Source organism: Paroedura picta, chromosome 8 (assembly GCF_049243985.1).
Source record: "Paroedura picta isolate Pp20150507F chromosome 8, Ppicta_v3.0, whole genome shotgun sequence".
NCBI lineage: Eukaryota > Metazoa > Chordata > Lepidosauria > Squamata > Gekkonidae > Paroedura > Paroedura picta.
In genome coordinates this window covers 50,180,391-50,203,301 of record NC_135376.1, presented here as the reverse complement: position 1 = coordinate 50,203,301, position 22,911 = coordinate 50,180,391, and the positions used below count along the sequence as shown (strand labels likewise).

At 40.9% G+C, this 22,911-nt stretch overlaps 1 protein-coding gene across 3 annotated transcripts in view; it reads right to left on the bottom strand.

Annotated features, from left to right (window-relative positions):
• Positions 1-130: 130 nt before the first annotated feature.
• Positions 131-22,911, bottom strand: part of MXI1 (MAX interactor 1, dimerization protein) — an 80,293-nt gene continuing 57,512 nt past the window's right edge. For all 3 annotated transcript variants that reach the window (XM_077349680.1, XM_077349681.1, XM_077349682.1), the window contains exons 4-6: positions 14,536-14,650; positions 12,871-13,042; positions 131-8,515 (exon numbers count right to left, since the gene is read on the bottom strand). In XM_077349680.1, coding sequence (XP_077205795.1) covers positions 8,352-8,515; positions 12,871-13,042; positions 14,536-14,650 — 451 coding nt within the window. In that variant the 3' untranslated portion in view covers positions 131-8,351. The remainder of the gene's footprint in view (positions 8,516-12,870; positions 13,043-14,535; positions 14,651-22,911) is intronic.

Sequence of the window (22,911 nt, the reverse complement as noted above, 5' to 3'; positions counted from 1 at the left end):
AGTGATAACCTTTCGCATATTTTATTAAGGTAGCCAGTTTTAATTGTATTTGTGGCAACCATCTATTTAACGCTTGCTTTTTCACATTAGTGATGTGGAAAGGGAGGACGTTAATAAAACCTTACTAGAATTAAAATTTCATAAAATTTATTTGTGTATCTTAAACAAGTTAATATAGATGTCCACAAACAAAAGACTGTTTACAATGATGAAAAAAATGTAACATTCTGTCAGCAACATCCCCGCACCATTATAGACAGAGGTGTGATCGGCATTTCAGGATTGGTTTTTGAAGATGGGCGCTGGTCAGCCTGAACACCAAACCAGGATTGGTTTGGACTATTTGTTTTGAATCATTCAATTTCTCAGTGTAGCAATTGGCTACAGCATCAAGCCAGTAACTGCACCAAAGTTTAGGAAAGATCAGAGGAAACGAAACTTGTGATAGCAGAGACAGAAAAGGTACACTTGCGCTGAGCTACATACATATTAGAAAAATAGTTGTCAAAGGATACCTCTCTAACCTTAAACAGCATTCGTACATAAGTACAGTGTTCCTTGATAAAAACATAGTACTGTACATGTAATTCCCCCTCTTATTCACAAACTGCTAAGAAAATTCATAATTGTGTAAAGGCTAAATGAGTCTTGCTGGTCAGCATTTTTAACATTTGAAGGAAATTATAATGGTACAAGCCTGAGTAGTGTATCAGACACTGGCTAATAGAAGGAGATGAGATGTATTTGGTTTTAAGACATGCCTCGGATATATTTTATATCCAACCATATAAGTTGCATTTTGTCATAATATAGCTAAGAACAGCAAATTTAAGTCCTTTGCAAATCACAGAAGAGTTTCAACTAATTAAAAATAGGTACATAATAGAAGCCTGCAGATATAAGGAAAACAAGTTGTGATTTTCAAACAGATGTCATAGTTTCAAGTTCTTTTGACTTGGTTTGAATACCTGTAGCAGGATTTCAGTAGAGCGGGACTGTTGCAGAGCTTAGCTGAGGAGAAATGGCAAAAAAAAAAAAAATCTGCCAGCAGTTGTAGTTTTAGGAAATAAGTTAATACATGTAGCATGTAGCTTAATATAGGCCAAATATGGCCATCACATTATTTCAGACAAAAGCACCATGACAGAAATGCTTTGAAGAAATACACTTTCTGTTTGCAATATCCATATATTTACTTTAGGTGATTTGATAGACAATTTTGTATCATAGGCATTTTATACACACAAAATATTGTCGTCTTGTTGATGCTTAATCCATGCTAGTGATTTAAAAGAACTAGCAAGCTATTATGTGAGGGACCATGTGACACAAAATACATTCTCTGGTTATTGCCAATTGGAAAATAATTCAGTGTTCTTTCTTGATTGAGGGTGGTGATTCTAATGAAGGGCACATATGGGGCTTCAGGTTTAGTTGAAACACTTTTGCTGGGGTTCATAGCACTTGCGAATACCTATAGATCTGCAAAACCTTTTAACAAGTGCCTGCTGAAAAGCCAGCCTGATGTCTGTGATGATCCTTAAGTCTGTTTCACAATAGATAACTGGTTTTTCAGGTTGCGGTTGTTGTTTTGGCTACTTCGCAATATTGCATAATGGCAGATGGGCAATCACTATCTTATTTTATTTCCCATTCATACCATGTTTATATTTACTGCAGGACACCTATAGCATGAATTTTGCTCATATCATTCGGTGCCTTTTTGTGGAATTTTCAAACTACAAAGCAATAATTATCAGTCATGTTAGACTCCATTAAAAACAAAGGGACTTTGCCATGTTCATTTCAGTGCATGCTAGAATATGACTGATGTGTTTATTTCTAGTAGTAGCCACATTTCATATGTTACATAGTGCCTCTAGAATTCCATTGTTGGGGCCACAGATTCTACTACTTTGAGGAAGGAAACGAATGTGTTCTGCGGAGTCTTAAAAACTGAAGCATGCTTCACACACATTCCAAACCCATGGCCTAAGCCACTAGAAAATCCTGCCCACATAACTTCCTAACCATTTACTAGCTGTTTTTGTCCAGCTAGTATGTGCAGGAGCCAGCTTTTACTATGCCTAGGACAATTGCTTTTTTCAAGCTTACTGAAAGTTGAATCCTCTGCCTAGTGCTGGCAGCTGAACATAGGATGGGCTGAAGAGTGGGGCAATGTAGAATATTCAGAGTTTTCCCACAGCTGCCATCTGCTCAGGGCTTATATGAGATGTTATCTAATCCTGTTTCCTTCACTAGGTTATGTCATAGGCAATGGTAGTTGTACTGTAACAAAATCTATACCATACTGTGTGACAGTAAAGAAGAGGTGTGGTGTTAATCTACACAAATACTAGAGGCATCAGAAGAATGATAGTGTATGGCAGACTAATTTTAAACTTGGAGCTTTTAATTGCTGTTGACTTTTGCTGTTCTGTATGAGCCTCTTGTAGCGCAGAGTGGTAAGGCAGCAGAAGTGCCATCTGAATCTCTGCCCATGAAGCTGGGAGTTCAATCCCAGCAGCCGACTCAGGGTTGACTCAGCCTTCCACCCTTCCCAGGTCGGTAAAATGAGTACCCAGCTTGCTGGGGGGTAAACGGTAATGACTGGGGAAGGTACTGGCAAACCACCCCGTATTGAGTCTGCCATGAAAATGCTAGAGGGCGTCACCCCAAGGGTCAGACATGACCCGTTGCTTGCACAGGGGATACCTTTACCTTTGCTGTTCAGGCATAAGTCCCTAGTACTGTCACCCACAGCTGCTTATTAGTGACATGGGCAAGCTATAGGTGTTTTTAACCAAATGTTAATAGGGAAACTTGTGATATTAGTTCTTAGGTCTTTAGGGGTTTTAATTCCACTTGTTTATATAACCATATCCGATTTGATGAGCCATAATTAATTATGGCTGCCAGTCCAGCATGCTAAACAGTCCAGATGTTTATCTTGGCCAGTGTGGCTGCACAGAAAAATAACACAAAAAGTTTATTATGTTTTCACTGTTTCTTATCCAAGTTCTCAGCCAGCATGTGCAAGTGAAGGAACTTTGCAATCTTTGTGTTACCATTTAGAACTTTTTGCAGCAAATACTGGCATGATGGGTTTGAATCAGCTTGTAGCATTATGGAGGTGGTGAAATATTACAGCTTAATGAAGAGGGAGAAGTGTAGAGTTTGGCAGGCTCTCACTCTGCATGGAATAAATACCCAGGGCTGATGGAGAGTCCTATTTCGCCTTTCTGATACTAGAAGCTGCTGTGATCATTGTTTCCCCATTTCCTTGCGTTTGCATAAATAATCTTGGCTACAGTTGAAGACAATGGCCAGGTCTTGTCATCACTACATTTTATGGTGCTTAAAAAAAAAAGCAAATGAACTAACTGCCAAATAGGCTCCCAAGTTTTAACTGTGAACTCTCAATCCATTGTGAATTGCCATAAGCTCTGAAAGTGCATTCTAGTAATACAGCAAAGTCCTAATTTCGTATAGCCTATGTGGAATGAAGCTATAATTCAAGCAGCTCTAATGTCTTCAGCCAGGGCAACAAACAGGGTAGGATAAACATGAAGTTGCAGTTGTTTCCATTCTGTACCATCCCTTACTAGTCATAATATATCCATGGTGGGCATGGAACACAAGTTCATGGTAGAATTCATAATTTGCATGCAGAAGTTTCCAGGTTTAATTCCTCTAGCGCTATTTTAAAGAATCTCAGCTGGCAGACTTGAGGATGAGTCAAAGTAAGCTTGTATGTACCGATGCTCTGACATAGTAGAAGGCAGTTTCATTTGTTTGGTACCTCCAAGGTGTGCTATTTCTCTTTTCAGAAATAATCTGCAACTACTTTTTAGGTTAGCCAGAGCTACCCTAAGTATTGTTTGTACACACAGGATCTTTGCAAGTAGCATAGGAAAACACCTGGGCTATCTTTTACCTCTCCAAAATCCAACCTGACATTCACATGCACAATGTTCCCTGATGTTTGTGAAGTCAGGACATCTATTTGGCTATAATCTGACTGCTATGCTTTTAGCTGTTGAAACAGAATTTCACAGTGAATGCAGTCCACTGATGCTCCCAGGAGACTGATAAATCCAGGATGCATATCAACACAATTTTGAAAGTGCTGGCCATAAGCTTCCCTCCAGATTAGGAGAATCAAAGTAGGCTTTAACAGATTTAAAAATAACCTCAATACAGGCTGCAACAAAACACTAATGCAGGCTGCAACAATACAGGCTGCAACAAAACACTAATGCACAAAGACTAAGAATTCTTTCCAGAAGCAAAAACCTCATGCACTGGTAAAGAAGCAACAAGACTGTTCTGTGTTCTTTCTTCCAACAAAAAATTCTGTGCTTCGTTAAGGGGGGAAATGTCAGCCCGCGATACATTTTTATTAATGCTGTTCTCTTCCAACTTGCCCTTCATACTGTTTATAGGCTCCACTCCCCCAAGAGCACCATTTCAGGTGGGAGAAGGAACAGGAATGCAAGGGATTCTCACTCCACTGGCAGAAATGCTTTTCTAGGAATTATATACTATGGTACCCGAACAGGGAGCTTACCTGATACAAGACACTCAGCATTGGCTGACCAAAGCTTAACCAGTGTAAACAAAGCAGGTTTGTTCTCAGAGTCTTGCCAGTTTAACAAAATCTTAGGTAGTTGAATTGGCCCATGAAAAAAAAAATCCAAAGACAACAAATAGTGTAATACCTTATTATTAGGATCTATCAAAATACCACAAAATTGTGCAAGCTGTTGAGTTCCCAGGTACTGTTGAGTACAAACAAGAAGGCAGGGAGGGACAATCTTTTCCAGGATATATTGGTAGAATCCAAAGTCTGCAATGCACTGCGAGATCTATCTTGCATCCATCACCAAGTTAATGCACAGTTCTAGGGAACCCAGAAGCTATTTTGTGATAGTTTGCCTGTCCTAATAAGAATATTAGTCCTTTTTAAGTACTATGAGCAGCATTTAGCAGTCTAAGCTATAAATGCCAGGGCAAGATTGTCATAGAATAAAATGAGTGCAGTGCATCCATCTCTCCATAAAAAAGGTCTTTGAAGTGCTGTGAAGAAGTTCCAAGGCATAGAGTACAATTTAACAAAGTCAATACATGGTTTCATCACCAACAATGCCAATTTAGCTGTTAAAACAGAAGATTGGTACACTTCAGGCCATAAATGTATTTCTGTGGTTTGCTTGTCTCACTAGAGATAGCCAATAATAGGTGAAGTGAGATACATTATTCAACGTAAGTTGCATAGATATGAGCAACCCTTGTTTTTCTTTCAAAGGCAGATTGAAGATTATGCTGACACACAAATTCATACTGACTCTTGTATCCTTAAACATTAGGTTGTGTCTTGCCAAGCATATTACATCAAGGGCTCCGGTGATTTTATGGAAGCATCAATCAGTGTTTGTGAAATGTGGTACAGGTAGCTGTACCTCATTTCTCTATTCCAGAAATATTAACCAGACATGATCTACATGCACTGTAAGGGGCTGAGGGAGCAATATTCTCTCAGTGCCAGTACTATCTGCCATGGGGTGGCGGCAGTTTCCTAAGGGAAAAGATTTTCCCCAGGTCTTCTACTTGAAATCTCCACACGCCAAAAAAAGCAAGTGTCAAGCTCAGAACAAAGTATTTGACAGACTATAACCAAACTATTGTGATTCCTATTCATACAACCCGAACAGGCCCAAAGAGTCTCCATAGCTGATTTGTGACTTGTGAAATCACAAGCCATGGACTGGTGATACAGCTCAGAGCTGCAGAATTGCTCATTTGACTTCTCATCAGTCATTCTGACAATCCCCCAGAATAGTGCTAAGACCCCAGGGTGTCAAGCATGCAGATTAATGGGCCTAATTAATAGTTCTCTAAAAGTCACTCCTATTGGTTCCACTGAAAGCTTGTCTCCCTTTTTAGCTACAACTAATGGGTTCTTATTCCAGCCACTAGAGGGAGAGATTACCACATGCAGTAAACCAGAGTATTATATAGTCACATCGGGGAGATCAATTGATGAGGATAAACAACTGGATCAATGCTTTAATAAACAGGAAAAATTAAAAACCCTGCTATAAACACACTATAACCCTGTGGCATTATGTTTCTGTTTTATGAGACAGGTTCTAAAATTTGTGTCTTGTGTATTATATGACACAATAATAGCTCTGGAGTGAATTAATAACATGGGTTTAAATACACACAAACAGCATATCTGTATTAAGACAAAATCTACATGATAAGTCATTTGGGGTCATCTAATCACATGGCCAACATGTTTAGGAAAAAAAGAACTTCCAGGCACAACAAACATGGGCATTCTAAAGTCTCATGAGTGACCAAGATGGCAGAACACAGTGCATTTCAGATACAGAAATGTTTAATGGTGTTAAAGTGCTACTATTAAGCAGAACCACTGCTAACATTTAAACACAATTCCACTGCACTGCTAAATGAGGTTACCTTGTGTTTTTTTCTTGTTGTTGCCCAGTCTAAAAATAATAAAATTAAATCTACAGGAATGAACTTAATAGCCCATTAATTATATTCAGCAATAAGTTATGAGTTTTATAAAGCATTTTTTTCTTATTTTTGTTTCTTTTTTTTCCTTTAGTAATTAAGGGTAGGCAAATTACTTAAAAGGTGAACAAAGCCAAACGTGTCATAAATGAGATCTCTTTTTTTTTAAAAAAGAGAGCAAAGTTTAAAACTTGATAAAGGAACAATAAGAATCCTTGTGGATAAAAAGCTTAAAAGAAAGCAAAGGAGACCTCAAAGTGCAGGTTAGAAAGCTCATCTCAAAAGAAAAATGATAAAACACTGGATACAATATTATTTTGTTAATGGCAACAGTTTCTGCACAGGTGCAAACTGGAGGCCTTCCCTGGAAAACCATGCTGGCAGACTGTTGCCATTGAGAGACATGCTATGTTAACTATGGATCTGTGACTAGGATAAGGATCCAGGTGGCAAAGTTTGCAAAGAAACTCCAAAAAGGAAACCAAAGGAAGAGCCATAAAACCCGAGGAGAGTTCCTGTTCCTTTTGTGCCTGGCAGCAGGGAAAACAGGTCCCTTTCAATTGGTGTCAATTATAAAAGACATTTGCAGAATCATGCCTATGAGTTCTAAAAAGACATTGTTGCATGTAGGTTCTGTCACCTGAACACTTTTACAAACATTTATCAAAATAATCTGGGAAGGGCGGGGGGAGGTCATTGTGGCTCAGAACAGAGGCTATGCTTTTCCTGAACGTCATTCCTTGTACGTTCATTTGTCTGCCTTTCGCTCTCTGTGATGGGAGCATCATACTCTAGGTCAGGAGTTCCTTCTGCAGCCACTGAATCCGGAGAGCAATGGCACTTTGTGCTGGTAAATTACAGCTTGGTACCTCTCGTGCTAATCCCTGTGGCACAAGCTCTCGCCTCAAAACAATGTCCAGTGGGAAGTTGATCTGAAGGGGAATTGCTTCCAGATTTGCAGCACCTCTCTGTCACAGGGCAGGAGCACAGCTTCTCACTATTACTGTTATTATTGTTAGGTAACAATGACCGAAGCTCGCTAGAGAAACCCAGAGGGTAGGAAGTGATAATTGGACTAGCTTCTGCTGGTGAGATTACACAAACTGTCCCAACTTCATTGTTCTCTTGTTCAATTTAAGAAAAAAAATTTTGCTCTAAGTTGAGTGCTAGAATTTTTTGCAAGCCTGAAAAAGGAGCATTATAGTTCAGAATATTTTGCAAACTCATCAGGAGAGGCTGATCCAATAAATTCACCTTAGCTATTTCGTCCCATAAGTTTGGGACACATACATGGATATTCCATGTATGCTAAATTATTACCTTGTATATTGGACAGACTTGTTTCTTTAGCACCACAAAGGGTCTTAACGTTTGTTAAGTCTGAATATGGGGAAGGAGTGAAAAATGGTCACTTTTCAGGAGAGGCGACAAATTATGAAAGACTCAGAGGCTGAATCACCAAGACATTCTTTCCAATCAAATAATCTCTGAGCAAAACCTTCCACTATACATGGGCAGTCCAGCTGAAGCCAACTCAGTCCAACTGAAGATTACTGGAGTGCTGTCTCAGAGAGCTAGGGATTCAGCATTAAGTTGGGATTTGGGGCTATGACAGTTTGGAGAATGGTTGGTTCCCCTCTTGGATTCCCACCCTCCTGTTGGCCTATGGAGCTGTTCTAGAGTTGCATCCTTCCAAGCTCAGTTGTTGATGTGTGGTTTGGAGAAGAAAAACACTGTATATAAGCCCTGCTGCAAGAACTTCAATTGCCCCAAAGAAATCATCTGCTCTGCCCTAGCACCACACTTTAGGAAGTGAAGGAGAGCTTGACACTAGCGCTGGAGTAACCCTCATCACTTCCAACACTCTGCAAACTGCTGTGGTCATCAATGTCACTCGTACTGGTTGTGCTGATATCATCGACGTCTCCATGGGAGAACTCTGTGCTTTCCACATCCACCTCAATTTCTTCTGCAAAAGAAGGAGATGCACCTAGGTTAGTGGCAATGCAAGGTTACAGGTTCCTTTATGACATGTTTTGGGGTGCACCAGATAACCTGAGTTCCCAGTTTAGCAGACTTTGTATTTGTATTTAATTATTGGCAGGGCAAGAAAAGGAGTTTATTACTGCATAACTATTTAATTGCTATTATTTCAGTTAGAAGGCTCTTGGTTAGAATAAGCTGAGGGCAGAACATTGGTATGTACTGGCCTGATCAGGGATTAAGCTAATAGCTACCAATATAATTTGAAATAATACTATAGAGAAAAGAAATAAATTCCCCCTTCTCAATCCATATTGAGGAGCTTTGTCTCAAACCAGGGAAGAAATATGAACTATAACACAGCTGAATCCGAAGGTCAGTTTGTACGTATGGAAGGGGAACGGTTTTTAACAATTCCCCTTCTCACTGTAGTCTTCCGTCTCTCTACTCTGTTCCTGTGCCTTCCATGTCACCCAAAAGCAGTGTTTTGGGGAAATTCATTGGGCTGTAATTAAAAAGAGGCATGAAAGTTTTGTTCCAAGAGACAAAATTGCCTTTTGTGGAAGGGTAACCATTAGATCTAGCCCTAAACATTTACATGCAGATATCACATATTTCTGCAGTCTGAATGAATATCATTTAGCTTGATATCCTTGTTGAAACTGACTTAATTCATGTTCTTATCACAGATTGGAAGGATGGACAAAAGGCAGCATTGGGACAGATTGAGAGATGTACCTTTGGAATTAAGAATGCTGAGATCATTTCCACAGTAGCGATATCATTTGGATTTGCATTTTTAAAGGGCCACCTTTTCCATCCATTTCCACATTAAAATCCGCTTTCCATGCACTGTTACGAATTGCCCTCTAACTCACCGCGCATTTTGGAAATTCCCAGTGACAGTGATTTTGTCTGTCAAGGCAGAATCTAATTTGGGGCTGCCCAATGGGGAAATGTATCCATTCAGGTTTTTTCCCAGGTCTGCCATTTTGAGTCATTTGTGCATACCCCTTTCCTCATTGCTTTATCATCATTAAGGTGGGATTTTCAGTGGAAAGCATAATCAACTAGAAATGCTCTTGCATCAAGTCACTTTGGAAGAACATAAGATACCCAAAATAATTAGTCTTCCTTTTGTATAGTTTACAATGAATTGAAGCAGCAAAGCACTAAGGAACAGCTATTTATTATATTCTTATTTTTAAAATCAAATATCTTGATTTGGTATGATTTGGTATGATTTGGTATGATAATCTCTGTGTTGAGATTATCAGATTTGAAGCCTGAATTAAGGATTTTGTATGGTAAACAAGATGTGTCTAATAGACTATTCTACCTTTCCACTTCTCATGAACCTCAAAAAAACTTGTTCTGCCAAAACAGGCACAGCAACCTGCAGGAAGGAAAGGGCCCCAAAAGGTCCAAAGATCACTTGCCTTCATAATTAGTATTAAACTGAAGTATGTCACGGACAAGCGTTCTTTTGTTATGTTCAAAGTAAGAAAAAAAGAGTAAGGACACTGTAAGACCATTGTGGGGGACAAGAAAGTGAAATTGTAACAGGTGATGAAGAGAGGGCTGAATTGCTCAATTCTTCTCCCCAGTCTTCTCTTGCAAGGGAAATTGTGCTCAATGTGTTAAAATCATATCACATGAATGAAACTAAGTCCTCCGGGCCAGATAAATTGCATCCAAGGATACTAAAAGAACTCGTGGATGTAATTTCTGGAATAGTTCTGACAACTCTTGGAGAACAGGTGAAGTGCCAGAAGACTGGAGGCAGACAAATATTGTTCCCATCTTCAAGAACGGGAAAAAGGAGTATCCAGGTAACTACTGACCTGTTAGCTTGACATCTATAGCTGGCAACATTTTAGAATAATCAAATAGTCAGTCCTTGAGCTGCTAAAGCAGATGGCTGTGATTATGAAGAGTCAGCATGGCTTTCTCAAGAACAAGTCCTGTCAAACTAACCTTATGTCTTTTTTTGAGGAAGTTACTACCTTGTTGGATCAGGGAAATGCTGTAGACATAGTATATCTGGATTTCAGTAAAGCTTTTGATATGGTTCCACATGCTATTCTTATTGACAAATTGGAAAAATGCAGTATGAGTCCTATTACTGCTAGGTAGATTGATAATTGGTTGACAGATCGTACCCAAAGGATGCTTGTTAATGGTTCATCATCCTCTTGGAGAGGAGTGACAAGTGAAGTGCCTCAGGGATTTGGCCTGGGCCCTGTGTTGTTCAACATATTCATAAATGATTTGGATAAAGGAATAGAGGGGGTGCTTATTAAATTTGTAGATGATAGTAAACTGGGAGGGGTAGCAAACACAGCAGAAGACAAAATCAGGATACCGGATGATCTTGACAGGCTGGAAAACTGGGCTAAAATGAATAAAATTAATTTCAATAGTGAAAAATGTAAAGTTCTGCATTTAGGGAGGAAAAATCAAATGCATCATTATAGGATGGACCTGTCTTGGCAGTAATATGCATGAAAAGGATCTACAGGTCTTAGCAGACCATACACTGAACATGAGTCAGCCATGTGACTCGGTGGCTAAAAGGGCAAATGGGATTTTGGGCTGTATCAAAAGAAGTGTGTCCACATCACATGAGGTGATGGTACCATTTTACTCTGCTCTGGTTAGACCTCACTTGGAGTACTCTGTTTAGTTTTCAGCACCACAATTGAAGAAGGATGTAGACAAACTGGAGTGCATCTAGAGGAGGGTAATGAAAATGGTGAGGGATTTGGAGACCAAGATGTATGAGGAAAGGTTGAGTGAGCTTGGTCTGTTTAGCCTGGATAGAAGATGACTAAGAGGTGATATGAAAGCCATCTTCAAGTACTTGAAGGGCTATCACATAAAGAATAAAGCAGAGCTGTTTTCTGTTGCCCCAGAGGGATGGACCAGAACCAATGGGATGAAATTAATTCAAAAGAATTTTCAACTGAACATCCAGAAGAAGTTCCTGACAGAGTGGTTCCTCAGTGGAACAGGCTTCCTTGGGAGGTGGTGGGGATTCTGACAGTTCTCCTTCCTTGGATGTTTTTAAACAGAGGCTAGATAGCCACCTCACAGAAATGTTGATTCTGTGAATTTAGGCAGATTGTAAGTGACTGGACAGAAGGGACTGTATCCTTTTTTTTTGCATGCTCAGGGAAATGCCAATTGCTATTTTGGGGTTGGGAGGCAAATTTCTTCCAGGCCAGACTGGCCATGGATTCTGGGTTTGTTTGTTTGTTTTGAGGGGACAACACCTAGGCATAGAATTGGGGTCACTGTGGGTGGGCAGGTAATTATGAACTTCCTGCATTCTGCACAGGATTGGACTAAATGATCCTGGAGCTCCCTTCCAACTATGAGTCTACAATTCTCAGTAAGGCCATTCATTTACTTCCTTTACAATTATTGGAGAATCAAAAATGGAAGGTGAAACACTTTACCAAGATTGAATCACCACTGTACAAACGGTACACTGGTTGTCTGACCAAATAGTGAAGAGAATGTTACCTGTCCTCTGCTTCTGTGGATTTTTGACCAGGTGCAGAAACATGGTGACATTTTCCACACCTTTGGTACTGATTTTTTGCTTACCAAGTGATTCCATTCACGCAGTGGTTTAAATTCCTTCTTGGTAAATAATTGGCTGTGTGGATCCAACATGGGAGGAAATAATTGTACAAATAAACATGTACAAAATTCAGCCAAAGTGAAACAACATTGTTATTGATGGCAATAGGAAAAACTTTACATGCACCTCTGAAAAAAATCAAAATTCCAATCTTTGGCTCAACTGTGTACTATGTCACCAGTTGTTCTCAGTATTAAACAGATCTGTGGAAGAGGCTGCCACACTATACAGATACAATGTTTAGTTGTGTTGAAGAGCAACATCTATTTTGTGTTCCCTGCCTTTCTTCCAAGGACTTCAGGGTGGCATACACAGGTGCCTCCCCCTTCATCTTTCCCTCTCAACAATGCTGAAAAGAGTACATGCTCAGCCCAAGTTTCAGCAGCTTCATGAGGATCTGAGCCCAGATGTCCAGATACTTTGTCTAAAGCTAACCACTGCACCACACTAGCTTTCATAAAGCTCTGTGGCTTAAAATTGGTATCTGGAGCCATCTGTGTAATTGTTTTAAGGAAAACAGGCACAGAATTGACAATATGCAGATGGTGGGGGAACCAAGTCCTCTTGCCTGTTGAATCAACAAGCTGCTAGTGGCTGAAGCAGCCAAGAGAAGCAAAAACTCCCCACTCTTTGCATCCTTGTCCAAATGCTTTAAATAGCCACAACGTCAAAGTAACAGGTAAAATACTCACCCCGCTCTGAATCAGAGCGATCTGAGGAAATGGTAGATCCAGTGCTGTCCATTCGTATTCGTTCTATATCCTGAGAGCCCTGCAGCTGCTCCAGTCTTCGCTTTAAGAACCTTTGCTCTCTTTCCAAGTTTTCAAGCTGATGTTGGCTTCTCCTGTCAGCCTCTTCAAGTTTCTGCCATGACAAAAAGGCAACTCAGCACTTATCCATTTGCATACCTTGGCCAGCTTCTTCTTCTGCTTTTTTTTTTTTTTTGGCCTTTCCATAACACCTGCTACCATCTGAAGCCAACTGCAGCTCTCTAAGTTTGCTAGTGGCACCAAGCACTGATGTACAGTTGGAGAGAACACAAAAATTATCTTGATAAATTCACATTGGTAGGTGTCACCAGGTCACCTCCACAAGTGTTTTTAATGCATCTCTCCCCCCTCCTTCCCGCCCTCCACTGTTTAAATTTGGGGTCTGGCATATCCTTTGAAGATTTATTTAGTTATTTTTTCTCCAAAGCAATTGCCCATTTGAACAGCAGTTTATGTAATTTACTGCAGGCTCTCTTGATCACAGCTCGGCAATCTTACCAGGCCAATGCACGGGGTTTCCTGATGGTTGGCAGGTTGCATAACTCTTAAGAGTCATCTCAGGCTAATGCTATCCATTTAAGCTAGCAGGGTTCCCCTCCCTTGCTAAGCCCGAGCTGCTCTACTGTGTTCAAGCACAGCCTGATCCCTGTGAGCCTGGCACTACCCTTTGTGAAAGTGAACCGTCAGGAGAGGAGTGGGGAAGCTGCAGACAGGGGCACCTGCTGTGCTCTGTTAAAATAGCATGGCTCCTTGTTTTCTTATCAGCTATGGTGAGTCTGTTTCACTGCAATCTGCAAAGCTTTAAGATTTGTATAGACTTAACACACATTTGTACCACGGATGCAATTTGGCAGCCTTTCCCTGTAGCGAGTGACTCTGGCTATCGGGAGCTCCTGCTCCAGATATATGTATGCCTGGATTTGGGCTGGAGGTGAAAAGCACCATGTTTAATCAGCGTGGGATGCATTACCTGTTATGGCACAATGTGTGGGTTGGATCACGTTCGATTCTGGGGATTTGACTTGATGGATTTATTGGTCCCAGCCTGCTTCAAGATTTTCCTGAAACCTTCATTTTCAAAGAATATAAAGCCAAACTTGGACAAGGTGGTTTTAATGCTATTTCTACATTAATAAGAAACCTTCTCATGTATTTCTTTTCACACCGTGTGAGTCTGGTCAGGATGAAATGCAGTGTCTTGCCGAAACTCAACCAGAGACTTGAGGCTGAGTAAGCATTGGAACCAGAGGCCTTGGCAACCAAAGTGAACCCTCTAGCCAATCCCAGCCATATTCATTCAAGACTCCTCGGTTTTAAGATGACAGTTCCGAGTGCAGAATGCTTAGGATTGTGGCTATATCTTATTTACTGCTCACAAGGAGAGTGAAGGTCTCTTGCTTCTAAAACATACCACCCAAATGGAGTATCGTGGAAGATACAGCTCTCATTTAAATCAACGTCATGAGATGAAACCAAGGAACAGAATTGCCCTTCCTTAGATCAAGTATGCCTGCTAGATTGTGATCTGATTACTAAATTGAGCACACTGGATGGTGCTGGCAAAAGAGCAGTTGAGGCACCTCATACCTTGATATGTGCTTTGGCTTTGTTGAGTAGCCCGAGGGTTGTGTGTCTGGTGCAGTCGGGTCCTAGTGGTATCAGAACTTTTAAGCGCTCTAGACACAGTCGGAGGTGAGCTCGTCTGCAGTGAGGAGGAAAATAGGATTAGATGCAGTACTGACACAGCCCCTCTTCCAGGAAGGTCCTCTGGCACCATCCAGTTCCTTCAGGGAATTGCAGTAGTTGGAGCACACCACTGTCTGACACTCAACAGCATTATCCATCTGTGTGTGAACTGAATTTCTCTGCTACAATGCTGATGCTGTCTTCCATTAGATGAATTTATGGAAGGGGGTACAGGGCACAGGTGCCCTTGCTATCCACTGCCTTGCTCTTGAAGGCCAGGGTTTGCAGCTGTGGAGCTGTAGCCGTTTAGTGTGCTGCAAGATCCGACACTGATTCACTTTTCCAAGCTAATAATTCTAGAGAGGTAGCCTGTTCCAGCATAATTAAACAAGTCCAATGGCAACTTCAAGATTAGCAGAAGTTGTTGCTATATAAACTTTTGATGGGCTGATGAATGTATCATAAATACATTTCCATGCATATGACACACAAAAGAACAAATGTATGTGTGTATGTGGGGGAGGGGGGTTGTCTTTAAGGTGTCCTGAACTCTGGTATAACTTTTCCAAATTGGTACATGTGGTGTTAATTTAAGCAAAAGCCAAGTTGTATACATACACATATTTAGTATGGTAACTTTCCCAATAGCGTGATACTCATGCTCCCAGCAGCCTATTTATCCATGCCTCGTGGCCCTATAACTGAAGTTGGCAATCTTCCTGCCATTCTGCAAGGGCCATCTTCTGGGTGTCACTGTGATGAGATGGATGCTCAATCCTTTATAACTTCCCAATGCAATATATTAGAAGGAAATATAACAGGGACTAAGGCCTTCTACATTTTCACTTGGAAACACTGTGTAAACTATACACATAAACTTTATAATGGAAGTGGTATAGAAGGCTCCTCAGAGGGTTCAGTCTCTGCTGATCAGGTTTTTTCAGGGTTTTGGATTACAGAAGACGAACTCGATAAAGGCACAAAGTGAAAAGACCATGTGAAAACATCGTTATAGACAACCGCCTTGACGCAAGCTTGCATGCAGAACCAAAGAAACGCCCTTTCTTAAATTATGGTGTTTTGTGTTTGCCAAGAGAACACTATGTTTAGCAAAATATATTTACAAGAATTAATCAAGTGATCTGCCTGAGACATCGGGAAAAGACAAAACCTCCCCCTCACAGTTATAAGGGTATTTGACCTGGTAGAAGAGTCAGAAATTAAAATTATCAGAGAGGGAAGAGCCAGTCAACAGCAACCATTGTTTAAACGGTCTATCATCAATTTTAACTTTTCTAATATGCTTTGGGAGCCAATCTGGCTGAAAAGTAGGATGCACATGTAACAAACAAATTTCATAATTGTGATTATCAGTTTGGCAATGATTAAGAAACATCCATCATATTTGTTCTTGGCACAAACCAAGAAAATGTTAGTTTTCATTCAACTCATAATGACAAAGATAAGCCTAGTGGTCATACGTGCCAAGCACCACAACATTTTCCGTCCAGTTGCTAGTCAAGAGGTTTCCGATTAGGATCAACAAGGAGCTTGAGTGAGAATATTGCATGATAAAAATGACACACTGAGCACAAGAATTACACCAGCTGTTACAATTGTATATGCAAAATGTCTTAATTGCATGTATCATAATATGCAAATTTCTCTGCACAATTCTTTTCCAAAGGTATTTTTCTGATGATAACTCTCAGCACTAAATAGTTTCCCCCACGCAGAGCAGGATTCTGTGATCCACAGAAAAGGACCTGCATGGGCTGGCATGTGAATTCATGCATGCTGATACACTGCACACCAGCAACAAGATCACGTGATGTCTTTTCTTGTATGAAGCAGCCATCACGACAGGCCAGAACTTTCTCACCTGGCATCGTTTCATCACCCAATGTGTTTAAATGGAGGCAATTCACAAGTTCAGCTACCTGTACCTGAACCAAGAAATGTACATGCATGAATAAACTGACCTTTTCTTCTGGATTCCATTCCAGCTACACAAACAAGAGTGTAAAGTCTGCTATGTTAACTCAATCGCAAAGTACTTTCAATTTTCAACATGCTGTACAGTTTCTATGTTCTTAAGCACTTGTGGCCATCATTTCACAGGTAAGGAACTGCAACCAAGAGACAGCCGCTGCTCCAGACTCATACCGTGGAGTCTGTGGCCCAGGAGGAATTTGAACCATGGGCTTTTGGGCATAACTACAATTGCCACTGGATCACAAATCTCAAATACACTTGCTTATTGGGGTTTTAAACTGTAATTTATGTACTTAAATAGTGTATCAAATCAATAAAACAAGTTAATACCAGATATCAGTGCCAGTTACTAAATGTCTTCAAGCAGCTCAGTCCCATCCATTAAGAGGCCATGAATGCTTCTGAAATAAAAACTGGGACTTTGTCATTCTTCAGGAAAAGAGGCAGAAGTGCAGCAGCTATCAAAAATTCTGCAACACGGCCTTCCCTGTACAAATCTGACAAGTAGAGGGCAAAGGGGGCAGTCCAGTGAAATCTGAGATTTCAGTAAGAGTGGTATGTTGAGTCCAAAGACTTATTAGGTAGAAGCAAAACCAGGGTCTTTCAGAGGAATCAGAAATCAATAAGAATCTACTGACAAATGGCAGATCACGTACCACCAGTCACTTATTCTCGTCAGGAGAACAGCTGCTTTATTTTTTGCCAGATGGAGACAACTCATACAGCATAGACTTATCCAGCCTTCATACTGATAGCAAAACAGGGTTGATCAGCCTAGCTGCAAGGACCCAGTTCCATAGCATGATGGTCTCATCCCTCCCCCTACTTTTTCACAAAAGGGTAAACAGCCACTACCACAAGCTCAGGGACCAGAGGAGGGTACAATCCACCAACGACCTTGCTTTACTCTGCAAAGCAGCTTTATTTTGATCTTGTCTGGAATCATCTTACTCACTTGATTTCCCCCTCATGGCCAGACACAGACTACGATGTGGGCTTAAATCTAAACAACAAAGTTTAAAATGAAAATGTAAACTATTATTTTCTGCCATTGGGAACCTTTAAATAGGGCTAATTATTCCATCATCATCCATGACGTATCTACTCCTATCTCCATTTTCTTACTATTTCAAACCTACATTAAATGGAAAATTCATTTCAATCTACCAAACAAAAAATGAAAGAAGAGTTGAGGAAGTAAATCACAGACAACTGAAGATAAGAGAATAACCACCAGGTTGTAAACTGTAAATTACCTCTGACAAATCTTGTCAATTTACACTCTTATCAATTTAAATGCAGAAAACATAAAAAGATCTTAAAATTCTAACATCAAATGTGTTTTGACAAAAGGGACATCATCTTCAGCATATTACCTAAGTACGCATAGCTTAAAACATCATCTGTGATAATAAACACTGGAGAAGTAAATTTTATTTAATAAACACACCATTTATATTATTGGCATATCATGTAAATGTTTAGATATTAACAAGTTCACATTCATATAAATATTATTGTATTTTATCCCCTGAGCTACTGAATTTTCTTTAAATCTCCATTTTAACATGCCTTGTGCACAGATGACTGACCAGCATGGGAAAACACAAGTTCTATGTGGCACAAATGGTCTTAGATTGTACAGGTAATTTTTTACCAGTTTTTTAAGACTTGAAAAATGTTTAAAGAGCTACAGCAAAATTAAATTAGCAAATGAACAACTACCACTCCATATTTTACATCCCAAATAAAAAACAAGATACTTACAATTAAATCACAATAAGACAAGCCAGTTAGAAATGAAGAAAAAAAATTAAATGTTTGGATCTTTAATTATATTCTATTTATAGGATTGGATACCATCAGTGTTGATGGGGGTTGACAGTACGCAGTGTAAGCAAGAAAGGTAGGTTGCAGTGCAGAGGAACCTGCAGCACGAGTCAGGCTGGTGTGCCGAGCGTGGTAGCAAGCAATGTATTTCCCTTCCCCTAGGAATTATAAGGTAATCTCAGAACTCATGCCGAGTTACTTTCTGAGAACTCTTCTGCTCTGCAATTGTTAGAAGCAGTCTTCCGATCTAAGTTGACTAACAGAACGTTGCTGGCCGTCCGTTCATGTCTCCCTATTATCCTTCGCAAGAATAAATCTCCCTGATGCTTATTCGCAAACTGGGAGCGCAACTGAAATCCCCAGATCGATAACACAATGACGTCAGCCTCTCTCCTGGCACTGAAGGCATCCTGTCCCTGAACGCCTTCATCAGTCATGCCCATAGACAAAGGAGGAGGGCATGAGCTCAGTCCCAATGAATGGAGGTCGAAAAAAATTGTCTAGATGCTTTATTTACATTCTGTATATCAAACCCACTATTGTAAGTCATCTGAAAGGAGCCTGGGGCCGGGAGGGGTGTGAGGAGTGGATAATCACGCAATTATATCACTGACAAGCAAGGATGATTAAGGGTGGTGGGGTCAGGGGTTTGGCTGATGAACTGTCAGAAGAAGAGCAGCACCCACTAGAGAGGACGGCCTGTCAGAGTTTGCATTCTAAACCTCCCTTGACAAAAGCCCTGAAATTCACTTGGAAAAACAGCCTCTAGGCTCTCTCTTACTTGGCAAATAAGGACTTTGCACAGGAATGCCTTTGTCCGATTTTTTTTAATGCACTATTTTTAAAAAGTTTTTTTAATCACTTAAAATCTGGGAAATTAGCTGTCTTTAACTCCCGCCCTGATTTCAGCATCTTTCCCAAAACAATGTCACCTAAAGAGGACTTCCCAATGCTGAAACCATCCTAAGGCTACTGAATTTAGAGAGCAAGACTTCTGCCCCAGCAACAGGTACACTAGGGCAAATTCTGCACAAAGGGTTTTCTAATTCATAACAGTCCTCCAATCCCAAAACAAGGTGCAGCCTTAACACAGTAATTCATGAAGCAACTAGTGACTCATTCATCAGAATGAACAGGACATCATGGGACTTATGGAGACCACAGCTCAATCATAGTCAGCCAGTGTTTGATGCCAGATTACAACCACAGAGACTTGTGTTCAAATCCACCCATAAGGTTTACTGGGTGACCTGGACTGGCTACTGCCTCTCAGCCTAACCTACCCCACTGGGCAAGGTACAGGACAAGATGAAAAACATGCAAGCTGTCCTGTGCTCCTTGGAGGAAGGGTGGGACTGAAGTGTAATCATCATTATCATCGATAAATAATAAAATTAAATGACCAGTCTCATAATTCTAATTTCCCTGTATCATGTGAGACTGATGATCATGTACCCTGAGCAGATTAAAGTGGCTTTGGGAATGGGGGGGGGGGGTTGGCAGAAAAGTGGAGCACATGGACAAAGAAAACAAGACACTCTTGTCTTAAAACTGCATTCCTAGAAGTTACTTTCTGTTTTCACTAAAAGGACAGTGGAACTACACATACCATGCAGTTTTGCTCTAGCGGGCTTTATGCAACCATTGTCCTTCAAGCAGGGATTTCCAAATGGTGAAGATCATGCAGTGGGTTGCAGGGGGATACTGGGTGGCTTGATAGATGTATCAGTGGCAGGTACAGGGCCAGCACAGGTGACTGGCACCCTTCCTCCCTCCGTCCCTCCCACTTATATGCCACCCTTCTGAAGCAGCTCAGCCAAGATGCTGAAGCTGATAAATTGGGCCTGAAAGAAGACACACTTCTGCCATGGTTTTTGTAACCACTCTTTTGGAAACTCGTATCAGTGGCTGCACCCATGTCATCCGTGCAGATATTTCCTGGAACATCCCTAGACAGGCACAGAAAACACTGAGCTTCTTTCAGATATCCTGGAAGCCAGACAGGAAGGGCGTGACACTTGTCCAGCTTGGTATCACAAAGAAATCACGCAAAACAGGATGAACTATTAGGCCAAACCTTTCTGGCCAAGTTACTAGCTTCCCTGACCAAACCTCACATGTAGCGGGGATTCATATACCCTTTGCAATTCAAACACTTCTCCTGAGTCAAGCAGGTAAATTAATTCAAAAACACAGTATCTACCAAGGTGAGGATCCTCCATCATCATTCCAGCTAATATCTTAATAACAATAACTTTATTGTATGGAATGGCCCCGGTGTGGAACCACTCCTAGTTTTAGGTTAAAAGTATAACACCGGAAATGAAAGCTGTCGTATTGGAAGACAAACGGGTGAAGGAAAGTAGGAAATCCTTTTCTGCTATCTTTGGGTTGGCCAGCAGCTTGGGGGGGGGGGGAGTTCAGCCCCTTTAATAAAGGCTTGGAGTGTAAAAATGGGCAGCTGAAGCTCTTTCACTGGATGTAGCTAAAAACATCATCTGGTAAACAACACCCCATTAAGCCTTTCCTAAAGGAGAACATTTCTTCTCTCTCCAGGCTGTTAGCAGCCCCACCCATCTTTCCTTCTGAAGCAGCCACCAAAACAGTCTAGTGACCCCAATGATTGCAGCTTTCACAGCAGGTAGCAGGTAGCCTCCCCCTATTTTTTTAAACTCATGTAAACAGATAAGCAAAGTCTCCTGTTTTATCTGGCCACAGATCACACTCACTCCCTGCCTTTATTGGGGGGGGGGGGCGGAATTATTTATTAGTTTATTTACTTCACTGCTTCCCTGCCTTTCTCCCCAGTGGCAAATCAAAATGGCTTGCATCAGTCCCCTCTTTTCTTCTTGTATCCTCACAACAACCCTACGAAGTACTTTAAGCTGAGACACCGTGACTGGCCCAAAGTCACCCAACAATGTGCCATGGCCGGACTGAGGATTCAAACTTGGGTCTCCTAGATTTTAATCTAATACCCTAACCATTACACCAGGCTGCAGTAAGGCCCTTTGAATAGGAATTATGCAGAAACAGAAAGTACCTATTCTTAAACGTAAAATTTCTTTGCAGCATACTCTGTAGGTCACATTAAACTGTGATGTGAAGCCATGTTGTCTAGAACTCTGAAACATCTGCATCTCTCTTCAGAAAACAGGTCTCTGTCATGAAAAGCACTCCATCTAGTCTCTGATTTTTTTAAAAGTACTAGCATGAGGTCCACTTGCAAGCAATGCAATATGGACTCTCGCAGAACAGGGAGCATAGATGCACGGGAAGATGAGGTGCCTGTGCCTTTAACAGCTGTGCAGAAAGAACAGTCTGAGGAGGTGCTCCTTGAATGCAGGGAGGAGAAAGACTGCACTGGCTGAAATGTCCTGCATGAATGCACATTTTTTATTTTCCTGAAACAAATGTGCGTGACTCAAGTGTGTGTGTGATGAGACAGATTGCTTTCCCTGCCAGACTGTGTCAGTATCTTCTTTACTCAGTGCATAAAACCCCACATTACATTTGTCACCGAATCGGCCAGGATCCCTCCTCCACCTCCCATCTGCGGAGGGCTGCAATTCAGAGCCTACTCGCCACAGTTACAAATGACATCACTCCCTCTGATTATATAATGCTCTGGGAGGAAGCCTATTTTTATGAGCATTTACTGCATAGCTCTGTAGCCCTACTGTACTGTGAATATCCAATGCCAAACACTGCTGCTTCTGCTTCTTAGGCATAGCAGAGGCAGGAATTCTTCCAAAACTCATGGTTTAAGAATACTAATTGCACGTTCCCAATAGAATTCAATGACTTTTTTAATATACAAAGATTTAACAAGGTGATCCCAGTCTTTGTACCACCTCACTTAGACCATATCTGCATTAAATGACTTACCTCATTTTAGCCTCGTTTTGGACTTCGATTGGATGATGCGAGTTGGCACTCTGCGTTCTGCATTTGGACTTTCCTCCCCTTGTTAATTCACCATATGTTTTCCACATTGGGGTCAGAAGGAAGCAACCTCCCATAATGCTTTGCTCCCTTCCCTGTTCCAAAAGGTTTTTGGTTTGGGGGTTTTGTTTGGTTTTTTTTTGCAAAATGGTGCCTGCTTGCACCTTTCTTTTAATTGTGCCCCTTCCTTTTAGGATTCTGTGCCCTTGATCTTCCCCTTTCCCCTCCCCACAAGGTGTTTTAAAAAAACAAACACCAGGTCATCATGTTACAATGCTGTGGGAAGAAGAGGCCCAAACACTTAAAATGGTGCATGCTGCAAAAAAATGAATGTAGTCCCAATGTTTGTGCAGGGTGTAAGTGCAATGAATATAAGAACCACACACAGCATGGATTCTCCTCCAAGAATATGGAGCCTCCACATCAATAATGTGGTGACTGATGCTAGTGCATAGACCCTTTACTTCACCAGAATTTTTGGAGCTGTTCCTATGCATCTTGAGATTA